At 38.3% G+C, this 18,645-nt stretch overlaps 2 protein-coding genes across 8 annotated transcripts in view; both read left to right on the plus strand.

The window, feature by feature from the left end:
- TRIM2 (tripartite motif containing 2) overlaps positions 1–12,501 on the plus strand; it is a 132,447-nt gene extending 119,946 nt beyond the window's left edge. For all 5 annotated transcript variants that reach the window (XM_055276165.2, XM_055276167.2, XM_055276168.2 and 2 more), the window contains 2 exons: positions 1,675–1,815; positions 7,993–12,501. In XM_055276165.2, the coding sequence (XP_055132140.1) occupies positions 1,675–1,815; positions 7,993–8,145 (294 nt within the window). In that variant the 3' untranslated portion in view covers positions 8,146–12,501. The remainder of the gene's footprint in view (positions 1–1,674; positions 1,816–7,992) is intronic.
- A 5,907-nt stretch (positions 12,502–18,408) lies between these two features.
- The window catches only part of MND1 (meiotic nuclear divisions 1), a 73,055-nt gene continuing 72,818 nt past the window's right edge, over positions 18,409–18,645 (plus strand). For all 3 annotated transcript variants that reach the window (XM_055276176.2, XM_055276179.2, XM_055276180.2), the window contains exon 1: positions 18,409–18,524. In XM_055276176.2, the coding sequence (XP_055132151.1) occupies positions 18,522–18,524 (3 nt within the window). In that variant the 5' untranslated portion in view covers positions 18,409–18,521. The remainder of the gene's footprint in view (positions 18,525–18,645) is intronic.

Below are 18,645 nucleotides of genomic sequence, written 5' to 3' on the forward strand. Positions count from 1 at the left end.
GTGGCAGGCACCTGTAATCCCAGCTACTCAGGAGGTTGAGGCAGGAGAATTGCTTGAACCAGGAAGTGGAGGTTGCAGTGAGCCAAGATTGCACCACTGCATTCCAGGGTGACAGAATGAGACTCCATCTCAAAAAAAAAAAAGAAAGATAAACAAAAAGATTATTTGTAGGACTTAATAAGGGAAAAAATAGAGAATAATAAATTGTGTCCAGCATAAACATGTTCCCACTGGTCTTTAAAACTAGAATGGGTTATGTAAAAGGAGACAAAAAGAGTCAGAAAAAAAATGTAAACATGGCATCTTAGTAAAAGCTGGTTGTTCTTGCCTTGGTCCTTTCTAAAGAACCACAGAGGTGGCTTGCTTTCTTGGCAAGTATGTAATGAATTCAGGAAGTAGCCATGACTCTTTTTTATCGTAATGTGAGTTTAGCCTGTAGAGATGGAAGTATCCTACTTTCCCAAGGTACTTACCTACAAGTAATGGTCATTTTGATCTTTTGTAATCAGAGATGACAACAGGTGGCTCTCTAAAAGGTCTTGAGATCATCCCCAAATGAAGATCTACACTCAAATATAGTGAGCTCTTTCAGTTCTACATTTGAGGAAATCTTACTCTCAAAGTGCCTTGTACATAATACTTTCAGATTTGTCAATGAATATTTCTATGCCTCTAGGCATCATGACAATGGAAGTTAAAAATAACGTCCTGGAGACATTTCAAAACCGTTAGGTATCATCTGGATCATCGAGATACAATTATGCTTACTATCGTGTTATCATTAAACATTAACATTTACTTTTTTCAAAATCAGTGATCTGTATTGATACATATTTAGTAGCACTCTATTAATAAGAATATGTAATTAACCACAGCACTCCACTGCTTGGCCATATCAGATGCTAGAGAATTTGCTTAAGAGTTCTGTTTAGCCCCCTACTTCTAACAGCTTCCTTTCTCTCTACTGAGAGATAAAAGAGTAATAGAAAATAGAGTAATAGAAACTACTTTTATATTCATCAAAGCCTTAGGATCATATAAACTCTCAAACTAAAATATCTTCTGAGGGTAAATAAAAAAGCCCTTTTCTTATTTCTCACCTGCTGCTACCACACATGTGCACACACACATGCAATGAATTTCTCCCATTGTTAAGTATGAAGTCCAGCCTACTCTTTCTAGTTATGTTGATATGGTAAAATGATAATAAATTCTGAGCATCTGGCATAACAAAAAACTCCTACTCTCTGATCCAACTTTTAATGGTCATCCATCCTGTTAGAAATATAAATATAATGCCCATTCTTGAAATTTAGCAATTTCTTTAAAGGTGGGAAGAATAGTATTATTGAAAATTATACCACTTCTTACTCATACTAACTTGTACAGTATTTTATAATTTATAACAAAGGTATCATTCACATAAGGATTTAATAACCAGATATAAGCCCAAAAAAGTGATGATTTAACAAATGATAAATCAGATTTATACAGTAATTTAGGGAACCACAATGATATGCAGTCTGTCTTGTAGATTTCATTTTCTTTTGTTAGAATGTCTTAAATCATAGGTCTTGTTATAAATAACCTGCTCAAATAGGTATTTTTTTAATCCATAATGTTGATTCAAGTATTTTGATGTAAAACAAAATAATTTAAAAATATTTCATACAGGTGTTTAATCAGGAAGGAGAATTCATGTTGAAGTTTGGCTCAAATGGAGAAGGAAATGGGCAGTTTAATGCTCCAACAGGTGTAGCAGTGGATTCAAATGGAAACATCATTGTGGCCGACTGGGGAAACAGCAGGATCCAGGTAGATCAACGTGCTAATGTATATGGTTAGAGTGTTTGGTATTTGTCAAAAGTGAAGAATTTGCTGTCCCCCAAACTGGAATGTTTTCTCTTTTCCATTGGTTAGGACGTAGGACCATAGATACTCTCACCAGAAGGACCAAACTCAGCAAGATGGAGTAGAAAAAATGTTACCAGAGTGAAACCCTCTAAATTGGGGTTTTAACATGGATGCCACAGACCCCCCAAAGGGTCTGAAGATAGAATTCAAGGGGGCCATTGAATAAAAGTATTACATTATTATATTTATGAACCTCTGGCTGAAAATTATCATTTCCCTTAATCATGAATATAAGCAAGAATCATAGTAATTTTAGTAATACCTATGACTTTGTCACCAAGAAAAATCACAGAAATTTTCATATCATATTGTTGCAAAAATCTTGAGTTGTCGCTTATTCTCATCACTACTTCAAAATTACAGTAATTATTAGACCCATTACTATTTCTTATTATTTAATGTGCTAATTTTTAGAAGCATACACATATTGCTCTATCACAACTTAGTATATTTCAATAGCTATATTTTAATATGATTTTTTACAATCCCATGTGTTTTGTTTTATGAATTTAAAAACACTATTGTGCTAAATGACCCATGAGTCAAAGAGGAAGTCTCAAGGAAAATTGTAAAATATATTGGACTGAATGAAAATGCAAACAGAACTTATCAAAATTTGTGGAATTTAGCAAAAACAATGCTGAGAGGGAAATTAATATGCTAAATGCTTCTATTAGAAAAGAGGCAACATTTTAAATCAATGATCTAAGCTGCCATCTCAAGAAGCTAGAAAGAAAAGAGCAAACCCCAAACAAGCAGAAGGAAGCAAGGCCGAAATTAAAAGCCGGGCGCTGTGGCTCACGCCTTTAATCCCAGCACTTTGGGAGGCCGAGGCAGGCAGATCACTTGAGGTCAGGAGTTCGAGACAAGCCTGGCCAACATGGTGGAACCCCGTCTCTACTAAAAATACAAGAAATTTGCCGGGTGTGGTGGCAGGCACCTGCAAGGCCAGCTACTCAGGAGGCTGAAGCAGGAGAATCGCTTGAACCCAGGAGGCAGAGGCTTCATTGAGCCAAGATCGCATCGTTGCACTCCAGCCTGGGCAACAGAAGGAGACTCTGTCTCAAAAAATTAAAAAAAAAAAAGAAATATGAAATTCAAAACAGAAAAGCAATAGGGAAAATCCATGAAATAGAGAACTGGCTCTTTGAAAAGATAATAAAACCAACAAAACCCTAGCAAGACTGACAAAGGAAATAAGAGAAAAGACACAAAATACAAATATTAATACGTGTCCTGTAGACATCAAAAGGATAATAAGGGAATTCTGTGAACAACTCTACATACATAAGTTTGACAACTTAGATGAAATAGACAACTCCTCAAAAAATACCAACTCCACAACTCCAGTATGAAATAATTTGAATAGCCCTATAACTGTTAAGAAAATTTAATTCATAATTTTAAAACACCAAAAAGAAATGTCTAGATGGAGATAATTTCACCATGGAATTCTTCCAAATGTTTAAAGAATTTAGTAACAATTGTATACAATTTCTTCCAGAAAATAGAAGATAAGAGAATACTTCCCAACTCATTTTCCAATCAGCTTTTGAAGCCCTGTTACCAAAACCAGGCTAAGAGAGTACAAAAAAGAAAGCTACAGACCAATATTCCTTTTGTGTGTAAAAATTCTTAAAGATTTATTAACAAATATAATTCAGCAATATGTAAAAATTGCTCCATGACCAAGTGGAGTTTATTCCAGGACTGCAAGACTGGTTTAGTATTAGAAAATCAGGGAGTCTCTGAGCTACTCTGGCTTGGGAGGCTGCCCTTTAAAAAATAAAAATTAAAATTAAAAAAATCAGTCAATGTAATAATCCACCATATTAAAATTCTGAAGAAGAAAAACTATATGATCATATCAATTGACACTGAAAAATCATTTGACAAAATTTAATACCCATTCATGACAAAAACTCTCAGAAAACTAAGACTCTCTCAACTTGATAAACAACATCTATGAAAACTTATAGCTAACACCATACTTCATAGTAAAAGACTCAATGCATTCCTTATAGAGCAAGGATGCCTGCAAGGATGTCTCACCATTCTTGTTCAATATAATACTAGAAGTTCTAGCCAGCACAAAAGGTAGAAAGGAAATAAAAAGCTTACAAATTAGAGTAGAAGAAATTAACCACTCTCCCTGTTTGCAGATAACATGATGTTTACATAGAAAATCCCAAAGAATCTACAAAAACAGTTCCTAGAATAGGTGAGGTCAGCAGGATTGCAGAATACAAGATCAACATACAAAAATCAATTATGGTCGGGCACGGTGGCTCATGTATGTAACGCCAGCACTTTGGGAGGCCAAGGTGGGAAGATTGCTTGAGGCCAGGAGTTTGAGACTAGCCTGAGCAACACAGAACGACCCTATCTCTACAAAAAAATACAAAGATTAGCCAGACATGGTGGCACATGTCTGTAGGCTCAGCTACTCAGGAGGCTGAGGCAGAAGGATTCCTTAAGTATGGGAGCTGGAGACTGCAGTGAGCTATGATTGTGCTACTGCACTCCAGCCTGGGTGACAGAGAAAGACCCTGTCTCTTAAGAAAAAACAAAAAAAAATTATATTTTTATAAACTAGCAACTAACAGTGAAAACCAAAATTAAAAATACAATACCATTTAGAATCACCAAAAAAATATATACTTAGGTATAATAACAAAACATATTCAATATTTGTATGCTGAAAACTATAAAATGCTGGCAAAAGAAATCAAAGAAGGTCTAAGTAAATGGAGAAACAACTGTGTTCATGGATTGCAAGACTCAACAATGATGTCAGTTGTCTTCAAATTAATATACAGATTTAACACAAAATCTCAGCAGGATTTTTTGCAGATATAAATCTTATTTTAAAATTTATATGGCAAGGCAAAGGAAATAGCTAAAACAATTTTGAAAAAGAAGAATAAATTGAGAGGAATCACTCTACCCTTACTAACCCGTAGAGTAAGTTATATGACTTACTATATAGTTACCATAATCAAGTCTACGTAATATGGTGGAGGAATAAACACATACATCAGTGGGACAGAATAGAGAATCTAGAAATGGCTCCCACAGTTGTACAGCCTATTGCATTTTGACAAAGGTACAAAAGCAATTCAATGGAGGAATGATGGCCTTTTCAACAAATGGGACTGGAACAGCTAAGACCACCACAGAGGAAAAAAAGAATGAATGTTAATTTGTACAAAAAGTTGACTCAAAATGGACTGTAGATTTAACTGTAAAAGGTAAAACTGTAACATTTTTAGAAGATAATGTTTGAGGAGATAAACTTTTAGAATAATTTAAGAGAAAATCTTTGGGACCTAGGGCTCCATGAAGAGTTTTTAGACATAATACCCAAACTATAATCCATAAAAGAAAATTAACAAATTGGATTTCATTAAAAAAAAAGCTTTTGCTCTGTGAAAGATCCCTTTAAGAGGATAAAAAGATAGGCAACAGACTGAGAGAAAATATTTACCAACTGAATTTCTTACAAAGGAATTATACCTAGAAAATGTAAAGATTCTCAAGACTCAGCAGTAAAATAATTTAACAATCCAATTAGAATAATGAGCAAAAGGCGGCTGGGTGCTGTGGCTCACACCTGTAATCCCAGCACTTTGGGAGGCCAAGGCGGGTGGATCACCTGAGGTCAGGAGTTTGAGACCAGCCCGGCCAACATGGCGAAACTGCGTCTCTACTAAAAATACAAAAATTAGCTGGGTGTGGTGGTGTGTGCCTGTAATCCCAGCTACTTGGGAGGCTGAGGCAGGAGAATCACTTGAACCGAGAAAGTGGAGGTTGCAGTGAGCCATGATCACACCATTGCACTCCAGCCTGGGTGACGAGTGAAATTTTGTCTCGAAAAAAAAAAAAAGAAAAGAAAAATGAGCAAAAGGCATTAAGAGAAATTTTACCGAAGAGGATGTATACATAAAAAGATGTGCAATATCACTAGACGTTAGGGAAGTACAAATTAAGATCATGGTGAGATATTACTGCACACTTATAAGGATAGCTAAAATTAAAAATATTAATAATGCCTAACACTGGAGAGCATGTAGAGAAACCAGATCTCTCATGCATTGCTGGTAGAAATGCAAAACTACACAGTCAGCCTTGAAAATAGTTTGGCATTTCTTTAAAAACTAAACATATACTTACCATACAACCCATAAATTATACTCCTGGGTGTCTGTCACAGAGAAATGAAAACTTACGTCCATACAAAAACCTGTACATTGTTGTTCGTAGAAGGTTTATTTATAATAGCCCAAAACTGAAAATAACCCAGCTGTCTTTCAATAGGTTCATGGCTAAACAAACTGGTATGTCTATACTATGGAATATGACTTGGCATTAAAACGGAACAGACTAATGATACACTCAACAACTCAGATGCATCTCAAGGGCATGATGCTGAGTGAAAAAAAGCCATTTTCAGAAGGTTACATACTATATGATTCTATTTGTGTAACATTCTCAAAAAATAACAAAATTATAGAGAAGGAAAACAGATTAGTGGTTGGCAAGGATTAGAGATGTGAGCAAAGGGGAGTAAGTATGACCATAAAGATGTAGCAAGAGGGAGATCTTTATGTTGATGGGATAATTCTGTACGTTGGTTGCAGTGGTAAATCTACACACACGATAAAACGACATAAAACTGTATACACACAACCCAAAGTCAATGTATTGGGTTTTGTGTGGTACCATAATTATAGAAGATGTGACCATTGGAGGAAACCGAGTGAAGAGTACACAGGACCTTTCTCTACTATCTTTGCCACTTCCTATGAATCTATAATTATTTCAAAATAAAAATTTAACAAAAGTAACAAAGCAGAAACTGATAGACCAAAAGAAAGTGATTTCACATCCAAATATATGATCAGCCCCCTGTACCCCCAAATCCCACATTTGTGAATTCAACCAAATACAGATCGAAAATTTCAGGAAAAATAATTTGTTAAATACAATGATTAAAAATAATACGAATTGTAAAAATACATAATGTTATTTACATTATATAGCATTTACATTGCTCTAGGTATTAGAAGTAATCTAGAGATGATTTAAAATATATGGGGGGATGTGCACAGGTTAGGTGCAAATACTAGGCTATTTTATATAAAGGACTTGAGAATCTGAAGATTTTGATATCAATCTCCTGGGATACCAGGGGATGGCTTTACATGTTGAACCATTGACTTCTTACAACCCACTCTTTTCTAAAAAGGAAAAAATAATTTCTACTGTCTCACTGCTATTATGACTCAGGAACATTCTTCCATCATCTAGTTGCTGATTTTTCCCCTTATAATTGGGGAGGAGGAAAAGGATGTGAGGCTGGAAGTGGAATAAGTGAAGATTTAACATGAACAATAAGGTTCATTCATTTTTTAAGCACCATCTAGGGCCCTTCCCACCCAATATTTATTGTGACCACTATAGGAATACAAGTGAAAGCTAGCAGCCAATGGCATATTCTACTCCACCAACTGGAAATAGATGGGGAGAGGAGAGAAAGCAAGGTAAGTGGAGAGTAGGATTATAGATATGATAGTGACATAAACAAAGACATATCCATAGATGGATAGGTGATTACTTAAATGCTTTTTTGTTTTGTTTTGTTTTGTTTTGTTTTTCTGCTTTTTTTTTTAAGAGACAGGGTCTCACTATCTTGCCTAGGCTGTTCTTAAACTCCTGGCCTCAAGAGATCCTCCCACCTTCACCTACCAAAGTGCTGGCATTATAGGTATAAGCCACTGCACCTGGCTTATGCTAATGTTTTAAATATAAAAGCATATATACTGGGCATGGTGGCTCATGGCTATAATCTTAGCACTTTGGGAGACTGAATCAGGAGAATCACTTGAGCCTACGAATTAGAGGTTACAGTAAGCTGTCTTCACACCACTGCACGCCAGCCTGGGTGACAGAGTGAGACCCTGTCAAAAAGAAGGAAAAAAAAGAAAGAAACAGAAAAACATTAGCATCAAGAGTTTTCTAACTCATGTTCAGCATATAACTTCTCCTATAACATTCTGACTTCCTATTTGTTTACAGGTTTTTGATGGGAGTGGATCATTTTTGTCCTACATTAACACATCTGCTGACCCACTCTATGGCCCCCAAGGCCTGGCCCTAACTTCAGATGGTCATGTTGTGGTTGCAGACTCTGGAAATCACTGTTTCAAAGTCTATCGATACTTACAGTAATGGTGGGCAGCTGGATACGCACTTCCAAGGTCTTGCACTATAAACTGGAATGGATTTCTCAATGCGGGACCAGATTATGACTAGAGTTTTTATGCCAGAAGGAATCATTGGTGAACTTTCCAAGGTTATTTCTGAATGTAACAATTTCCTTAAAAATTGCTTATCCAATTTCTGTATTTCACCTTTAGGGTTAAAAAAAAAAACTCTTCTACTGAATCTATAAAAACTGCAGTTTTACATCTGTGAACTATGGCTTAAGGGACAGGATTTATGTAGCTAAACTAATTTTGCAAATCAAACAGACACTTAAAAAAACTAGCATATGTAAAGGTATTTGTTAATCCTGTGAATGGTAATGGTAGCTTTTGCACAGAACTTCCAAAAGCAAAACAAAAACAAAATCTATTGTAGTTATATACTTCATTTAACCTAGGTCACAAGACCCAGGCAATCTTCTAACCTCACTTTTACAGTAGGTATTACTCTTGTGACATTTTTTTGGTTATCAACAACTACATATAAATTACTTTAGAAAAAGTAAGGCTGTCTTGCAAAATGATCCCAGCTCTGATTAGCAGGCCTCTGGAGTTCAGAACTTAAGAATCAGTGCAAATTTCTCAACCTTTCTGGGTTAGACAAAGATCCTTTTTTGTGTGTTCTTTTCACCACCCCTTTGGCTCACCTTGTATCAGAAAACAAAATACTTCTTCAGGGAAACCTGAAATTTCTAATGTTTTGAAAAGCATATTACAAAAGTAATGCTACCTTTTGGGAAACAAACTGCCCTGTTAACTCCAGATCATTGCACTGGAATGTAATCAAGAAAAAGTTAGTCATGTTTTATGTACCATGTTTTCACACGTGTCTCTTCTCTTCGACTTCATGAAAGCGAAAGCTTTACCTCCTGCAAATGTCGGCACATGTAGTAGGACACCAGTATCCTAGGACAGAGAGCCATAAGTAGCCCTTTGGAGGACTGATGGTGTCAACCAAAGGCATGTGATTTATTAATGATTTCCCCTTAGAAAGCAAGTGTTACCAAAGTTGTGTTATCTTGAAAGCATTACAGGTAAGGGCATGTTATGGTTATTTATCATTGTTTAATGAATAGTAGAGGTGTCAAGGGACTATGTATACATGATTAGGGTAAGATAGAATGTATTATATATATATATATATATATACACACACATATATATAGCTGAATCTTTGGTGTATTGAAATAGGCAGCACTCTGAAAGACAGAAGCTTCGTCCAGCCATTCTTCAGCACATTCCTTTACTAAGCAGTTTAAAGCCGTCCTAGTGGAGCAAGCCCTAAAGCAGATTTAATTTTTGCCATTTTCCAAGAATGACGGTGGTGGCTGACTTTTAGTCAGAAAATGGCCTTCTGTGCTTTCAAAAAAAAAAACAAACACACACACACAAAAACCCAACAGGTCAAAATAAAAGTTGAACTTGAGTTATATTTAATTTAAATATAAATGCATTTTGAGAAACGTTAAGAACTATTTAGTCAATCGTTCATCTGTCATTGGTACTGTAAAATAAGCTGTGGTCTATTTCCACTGTTTAATTTTCTACTCAGTTCTACCAAATAGGATGTCATGTTTGACATTTTCGATAGTGACTTTGGGGTCTTCTTCACTGAAAGCACCTTAGAACTGTACTATAAGAAAACATTTCCCCTATGTATAATTATATGAATGTGATGTTTATTGCTTATTAACTTATAATTCAGTCATTCTCTATATAGGACTTCTTAAAATTTAGAAGGGAAATCTAGCTACTTCAAATTGTCTATTAAATTTATTATGCCCAAATCAACCTCTGAAAAAAGGTTTTTCCAGGAAGATTTACATTTAGGTTTAATATTTTTTTAGTTAGGTAGAGTTTTAAAAAATATTTGAGCCTGTCTGTGATAAAGCTATAAAACTCAATAACTTTTTAGAATGTTAAATGAAGACACTGTTTCCTAACATCAGTGAGATACATCTTTGAATTTAAACATTCATATTTACTGAGTACCTACTAGGTACCAAGTACTCTTTTAAGCACTAGAAATACAGTGATGGACAAAACAGGTAAAAATCGCTGCCCCCTCAGAGCTGACATTCTGGGGTGGGAATTTCATTTTGCCATGTACTAACATTCTGCACAAAAGACAGGCTAGACTCTTGTCTAGATTGTTTAAAAGAAACTTTTTAAATTGGTTACATTAATTTTAGTTTATTTTCACAAGTAAAAATGGCTTTCTATTTAGATTCCTTCTGTCCCAGGCTGTTGATCTTAAAACTAGTTGATTTAAAGAGGTTTTTTGCACAAAATTTAAATCATATTTGTGAACTTAGAAATTAACTTACAGTCTAACCAGCCATCATATCATATCCTATCAGGCTAGATATCTCAATAGTAGACTGAATAAAAAGCTAATTTTTTTACATGTCAATATTGGCACAAACTGGAATGAAAGAATAGTTTGATTCAGACCTGCTCCACTATGTGTTGCTAAAACACACGCTATGGGCACTCCAGGAAACACTATACTTTTTCCAAAAAATATGTGATTATATATGTTAAAGTATAGATAACATTTCACACTTGGATACATATGTGCATTTACTGTATTTCTTGGTAAGCATATTTTTGGGGGAAAGTGCTGCTGATATGATACAAGTAGACAAAATTTAAATGAAATTTTGTCACATTCTATGGAAAATGGTTTCTGGTAAACTGAGAAGGATATTAAAATAAGTGGCTTTTTTCTGGGCTACCATTATTGTTCGATTTCTCTTTGTCAAGTGTATAGAACCTGTCATACATTCATGATAAGTAGCACTGAAAAATTACTCATTCAAATTTCCCCTGGGCACGTAAGGCAAAATATTGCTGGTTGGGATTTCAAGGTCAGTGACGATGCATTTCCTCCCGGTACAGACCCTCAGCCTCCCTTGCTGGACATGGGGAGGCAGAGAGTCACTTGATCATCCAGAAATACATGACTACAAGTCCTTTATGACTGTTTGCCATTTTTTTAATGGTACTTAGTATTTTGATCAAACTTTAGTCTCCAGAACTAAACAAGTCCCTAAGTTTCCTTATTTTAATTTACTGTGACTAGATTTGAGGCAAATAAATACTCCAGATCCATGCAGCTAGAACACACTTGCTTCCACTACTAAATATACAGGGTATGTCCTAACATGGAGTTAACTGGAATAGCAGTACACTAGCAAGTATCTGTGAATCCTTAGCACTGAAGGGTTAACAGAAATGCTTTGGTAATACCTACTTAGTTAATTGGAGGAAGTAGTAAATAAACATTAGGTAATCTGCAGATTACTTCAAATGGGAAAAATCTTTTTGTAGACTCTATAGTATCCTCTCTATTCACTAGCTTCTGAAAAGGGAGGAGTATTTTTAGTTTGATAATTTAATAATTTAAAAACAAGACATCTCCAGGTAGGAAAAAATGAAAGCTATTTCATGCAAACATTATCTAATTTAGCTTAAAAGCAAAAGTGGTAATACTGTTGGTTTCTGTAAATGTTGCAGGGTTTTAAACTTTATAATTACTTTAATATTTTTGATAACTAGAAATCTAGTATTGCCATAAAGGAAACTAAGTGCCCATCAAAGATTTGTTTGGTATAAATAAAGAATTATTTGTTTTGTTTTCAATGACAGTAAGCTACAAATCATGATGCTTAAAAACTTTCTAAAGATGAATTGTGTGGCAGTGATTGTGTGGTCTGTTTGTGGAGAATGTATGAAAGCTATTAATATTCTAGAATAGATTAATAAATTGGCTATGTTGTTCCAATGAATGTACAGCACTTCCATTAACTTTGAAAGCAACACAGCCTTAAACTCAATGCTTTTGCTTTATGACATGGGAATGTTCTGTCATCAATGGAGTGTATTCTTGTAGTAGAATTCTTTATATCGTTCTCAATTCTATAGACTTTCAAGCCTATGTATGAATATGAAGGGTTTTTTTTTTTTGCTTTGTTTTCTTTTTAGATTTTGTACATTCCATCTTTATAGGTCTGTTTCATATGTTTTATGTATAGAACACTAAGTCTTGCACTCTCTGACATTGATACTGATATATTCTCGTCATTTGTTCTTTTATGAATCAAAATGTTGACTGCCTATTTAAAGAAAAGAATGAACGCTGTGCATCGAAGTGTTTGTATGTTCGTAGCTACATACGTACCACAGTATTTTGGATGCTTTAGTCTACAATGAAACTTTCAATTAATTCTGTCTTGAAACATAGGAGAAACAGGATTCATGTGTATCTCTTTACCATGCACAAAATCTCAAATCATTATAATAAAGCTTGTTTTCTCCATTTGCAGAGTGAATATTTATTTAATATTTCTCTATTTGCACAGTGAATATTTATTTAATATATTCTCTACCTGAAGGGAAATTGAGGAACGTCCTGGAATCTGTGGAAGATAGCAATACTGCAACCAGACTATTTATACTAGTGAGGAAAAGCTCAAGAAAATTTTTGTTATGACATTAATAATCCATTAGTATTTAGGATGTATCTTAAGTAGGAATTTGGAAAATCCTGATACATATGTAGAACATGTACATTTAGAAAGTTATAGAAGTAGAACAACCTTACTATCCTTTTTTTTTTTTTTTTTTTTTGAGACAGGGTCTGGCTCTGTTGCCCAGGCTAGAGTGCAGTGGTGTGATCACGGACCCCTGCAGCCTTGACCTCCCTGGCTCAAGCAGTCCTTCCACCTCAGCCTCCCAAGTAGCTGGGACTACAGGCACTCACCAACACGCCTGGCTAATTTTTAAAATTTTTTCTTTTTTTTTTTTTTTTTTTTTTTTTTTGAGACGGAGTCTTGCTCTATCACCCAGGCTGGAGTGCAGTGGCCCGATCTCGGCTCACTGCAAGCTCCACCTCCCGGGTTCACGCCATTCTCCTGCCTCAGCCTCTCCGAGTAGCTGGGACTACAGGCGCCCGCCACCACGCCCGGCTAATTTTTTTTGTATTTTTAGTAGAGACGGGGTTTCACTGTGGTCTCGATCTCCTGACCTCGTGATCCACCCGCCTCGGCCTCCCAAAGTGCTGGGATTACAAGCGTGAGCCACCGCGCCCGGCTTTAAAATTTTTTCTAAGAGATGCGGTCAATACTTTGCCCAGGATGGTCTGAACTCCTGGGCTCAAGCAATCCCCTGCCTGGGCTTCCCAAAGTGCTGGGATTACAGGCATGATTGTGAACAATGATGGAACACAATAAAAATTTGTTTTGTTTTCTTGAGGGTTAAAAAAAATCCAGCATAGATGGAAACTCTGAAAGAGGTTACACATAAGTCAGTCTTGGAAGGAGAGATGAAACAACAGACATTAGAAAAACCTAACATGGAGCTAGGCATGGCGGCAGCGCCTGGAGTCGCAGCTGCTTGGGAGGCTGAGGTGGGAGGATCACTCGAGCCCAGAAGTTTAAGACCAGTCTGGGCAACATAGTTAACAGACTGTCTCTTTAAAAAAAAGACCAAATGTGACACTGCTGATGATGAACTGTAAATATTAATATTATTGAATTCTACTTCCATTCTTCATTTGTTTTTTCTTTTACCCAAGCAGGCCACCATCATGGGCTCCTTGGAGGTTTTCAGAATCAGAGAGAGGGTGGGTCCCTCCATAAGCCATTTGCCCCATGTTTTAGTTCAACATATCTGAGATTGTCCTCCAGGAGCACATTTCACATGAAGCCAGATGCATCCCTTTCCAGAGGAGAGAACAAGTTCAGTTTTGCCTAAGGAGACTGGAAGGGCAAGTGGACATTTAATGTTCTACTCACTCTTCTGTCTGTTTTTCACTGTTAAGTCACTGACCAAACAAACGTCTAAGCACCTTTGGTCCACCAGCCTTTTGGCTAGGTGGATGGGATACCAGGATGAATACTGAAGCCTGCACCCTCACAGAGCTTACAGCCTGCTTGGAGAAACAGACCAGATACTTACAGTACCATAAACTGCTTTATTCATTAGCAAATATTTACTGGGTGTAGAATGTTCCGGTACTATGCTAGTCTCACTAAGGAATAGCAGTAAACAAAAAAAGCTCCTCTTCTCACAGACTTTTATGGTACTGGGATGAGACAAATAAGTGAATACATATAGAGCTAGCTACATAATTTATAGAGCCTCGTGCAAAATGAAAATGCAAGGCCCCTTGCTCAAGAAGTATGAAAAAGACATTTTCCTTTCTTCTGTGGTGTCTCCACTAGTCACAGTGTTTTTTATTTGCTACTTAATGTTATACTCTCTTGGCCACAAGGATACTTGCTGGGTGAGTGTAGACCCTCACAGGCACCTGGAGTCACCCTGGAACTCAGACTCCCCCCAGGCTTGTGCTAAAAGAGGGCACCAGAGCATGAGTTGTTCAGGGAATAACAAATAGTCTGATACAGCAAGACCACAGAATTTCTCAAGAAGAAATTACTGATGAGGCACAGTTATAAAGAATATGTTACTGTGCCTGTTCTTAAGGAGTTTACATTCCAGATGGAAAGATTAAAAGAATAACTATAAAACGGGGAAAATTAAAGAGCCATGGACAAGGGTTAATAAAGTATAATGGAAGTTCCAAGTTATCACATAGATGATGGGGACAATCCTCTTTATGCCTGTGTCCTAGCGTAAATAGGAATAGCATTCCCTTCCGTTCTCAGAAGTGTCTCAGTTCAGATGATAAATTATATATTCACTAGACAACAGTCTTTCTCAACCTTTTTTCTCACTACCATCCCCATAAAGAACCTTTTTAAATGTTTTTTCCCTGTTCACAATGCCATCCCCAGTCCCATGAAATTTTAATACCAGAGATATACTGTACATCTGTTTATGTACCGAGAGCCACAAACCACTGGAGCACAAACCATCTAAGATCTTTTTGTCTCCCAGGAATCCGTTTTGATGTCATCCCATTGAGAACGATGCCCTACATAAATGACATGATTGCACTGTTATTTCTAACTCAGAAGCTGTGTTGTGACTGACAGGTTGATAATGTTGACTATTTCTTCCTTAAAATTGTTAAATAAGCAGGAGGCCATTGGCTTGAGGTTGTCTCCATACTTTGAGTTCCTACCTAAGGAGTTGTAAGGAACTGCAACCTAACTTGGTACACAGACAAACTGGAAACCAAGCATGGTGTATAACAAACCCCCAATCCTCAGTCAATCACAAGTAGCTGAGCTTCAGCCCACAGGCTGCCGACAGTAGCCAAACGATTCAAACAAGGAGCTGTAATCAGTCAAGCTATTTCTGTAACTCACTTCCCTTTTCTGTCTATAAAAACTTCCTGTTGGCTAGGCATGACTCACACCTGTAATCCCAATACTTTGGGAGGCTAAGGCAGGAGGATTGCTTGAATCCAGGAGTTCTAGACCAGCCTAGGCAACATAGGGAGACATCATCTCTATGGAAAATTTAAAAAACATTAGCCAGGCATAGTTATGCACATCTGTAGTCCCAACTGCTTGGGAGGGCAAGGCAGGAGAATCCCTCGAGCCCTGGGGTTCTAGATTGCAGTGAACCATGATTGCGCCACTGCACTCCAGCCTGGGTGACAGAGTGAAACCCTCTCTCAAAAAAACAAAACAAACAACAACAACAAAAAACCTCCCTGGCCAAGTTGCAGGGTGGAACTCATTTAATTTGTCTAAAGTTTTTCTTTTAAAATTTTCTCCTCTCTTGGTTTTGCATTCTCCTACTTCTTTTCCTACATTGTAGACTTTTTCCTCAGTCTCTTCCAAGTGACTTGACTTTGTTTTCCTATTTCCTTTATAAGCTCCTCCTGCCAGGCACGGTGGCTCACGCCTGTAATCCTAGCACTTTGGGAGGCCAAGGCGGGTGGGTCGCCCGAGGTTGGGAGATCGAGACCAGCCTGGCCAACATGGTGAAACCCCATCTCTACTAAAAATACAAAAATTAGCCGGGCGTGGTGGCGGGCGCCTATAATCCCAGCTACTCAGAAGGCTGAGGCAGGAGAATCGCTTGAGCCTGGGGGTTGGAGGTTGCAGTGAGCCAAAATCATGCCACTTCACTCCAGGCTGGGCAAAAGAGCGAAACTCCAACTCTAAATAAATATGTTCTCACTCATAAGTGGGAATTGAACAATGAGAACACATGGACACAGGAAGGGGAACATCACACACCAGGGACTGTTGTCGGGTGGGGGGAAGGGGGAGGGACAGCACTAGGAGATATACCTAATGCTAAATGGTAATGGTAATGGGTGCAGCGCATCAACAGGGCACATGTATACATATGTATACACATGTATACATATGTAACAAACCTGCACGTTGTGCACATGTACCCTAAAACTTTAAGTATAATAATAATAAAATTTTAAAAAAGAGAAAAAATAAATAAATAAGCTGCTCCTATAGGTCATGCTTTTCAGAATGTCAAGGAAAGGGCATCAGAAGGTTATCTGAGGTTTGAGGTATTTGTACTGAAAATGTAAAGGAACCAGAGGCAGTATAATGTGTCTCCTTTCCTAGGTGGTGGTCATTCCCAGGTTTGGTTGATCAAGACTGCAGTGCACACCAGGAATCTCAGAGAACTGTCACAGCAGCTCTCAGTGACACTTAGGATACAGATGCAGCTTAAGTGACCAAACCTTTTTTATATCCATTTAGCACTCATTTTTCCCAAGAGAAGACCTGTTTGGGTCAATTTGTTACTGTCCCAGGGCAGGCTTTTGCACTGTGTCGCTTTAGAGGCAGGGGCGTAGGAAAACTTGGGACTGTAACATTAGTACTGCACAAAGCCCTCTTCTGTATACAGTGTAAGCACTATTCCATAAAATCCCCAGCAAGCCTTTGTTTCCTTGCAGTCAGCTCCTTTTCTGCTGATTCTGCCCATTGCTCCCTTGCAATGTATTTTCATGCTTTCTCTAATGATTCTGCCTTTCTTTACTTACAACTGTCTTGGTAAATTTTTCTGCCGCAGCGCCACTGGCCTCAGATAGTCACCAGTCACCTGCAACAAGCCTGAGAGCCAATTAAGACAAGGCTTTCCCCAAATAGCACAAATTTATATACCACTACTGTAGTTACTTAATGTACTCATTTATCACTTTAAAATTACCTTATATACCATCAATTACATGGTATAACTCTTACAGGAAAAACCAAATTAATGGAACTCTGCAATTCAATGTACCCCTTCCTCTGCCTCCAGCAGAAGCAACAGGGGACATAAATTCCGATTTTAGATGCTACTCTTATAGCATCTACACCACTTACTATACTGTGTGTGTGTGTGTGTGTGTGTGTGTGTTACAGAGTCTTACTCTGTCGCCCAGGCTGGAGTGCAGTGGCACGGTCTTGGCTCACTGCAACGTCTACCTCCTGGGTCCAAGCGATTCTCCTGCCTCAGCCTCCCGAGTAGCTGGGATTACAGGCGCCCGCCACCACGCCTGGCTAATTTTTGTATTTTTATTAGAGATGGGTTTTCACCATGTTGGCCAGGCTGGTCTCAAACTCCTTACCTCAAGTGATCTGCCCGCCTCGGCCTCCCAAATTGCTGGGATTACAGGTGTGAGCCACCGCGCCTGGCCGTACTTCTTACACCTCAAAATGGTTCAAAACACCATAGAATAATTTTCAAAATAATTGAATTCTCAGTTAAAATTTTTCAGCACTTTCAGGGGCCTGAGCTTTTGCTATGAATCTGGATCTATTCTCAAGCCATGAAGTAGCGTATTTTTGACCATTTTGATTTGAAATGCATTCCGTTGTTTCCTTCTTTTTTAAAACCTAAGGGAAAAACAAACAGACATACACAGGATTTGAAAAGCTGGAAAGCAGTGGGTAGTGGCTAGGGAGAAGATGAGGGGTCAGATTAGAAGACGAGAAAGGAATCCAGTCCGCCCCAGACAGGACAAATCCGGAAGGATGGAGGCAGCGTTTCCTTCCTTAACAGCCTAAACGCCTCTATTTTTTACATCCAAACTTAGGCCACATTTCTGCGGCGCCAAGAAAACGCAGTAAAAGCAAAGGCAAGATGTCCTTTAAAAAAAAAAAAAAAAGGTCACATTCACAGAATACCGAGGAGACGGAGGCAGCTCTGCAACCCATCCACTGAGACGCGGACAGGCTCCCCCAGCCCCGGCCCCAGGCCCGCGCCCCTTCCCCGACCGGCGGCTCGGATCGGTCGCTAGGGGTCGCTGCGCGCCGCGCGAGCGAGGACGGGCCTCTTCCCCCACCTCCACCGTCTCGCTGCTCCGCCCCCGAGGCGTCGTCGGCGCCAAAATCAAACGCGCCCTGGCCTGTCCCGCCCCTCGCCCCAAGCGCAAGCCCAGCCAGCGGAATCCCCTGCGCCCGCGCCATGGTAAGGACTGAGGCTACGGTCCCGCGTCTTCTTCCTCCCTAGTGTGTGGGCTTCGCCGCCCCTCGGCTGCGTGTGGATCCCGGCCTGGCGTTCACCGCCATGCTGGGCCGCGGGAGCGGGC

This window comes from Symphalangus syndactylus, chromosome 4 (genome assembly GCF_028878055.3).
Source record: "Symphalangus syndactylus isolate Jambi chromosome 4, NHGRI_mSymSyn1-v2.1_pri, whole genome shotgun sequence".
Taxonomy (NCBI): Eukaryota; Metazoa; Chordata; class Mammalia; order Primates; family Hylobatidae; genus Symphalangus; species Symphalangus syndactylus.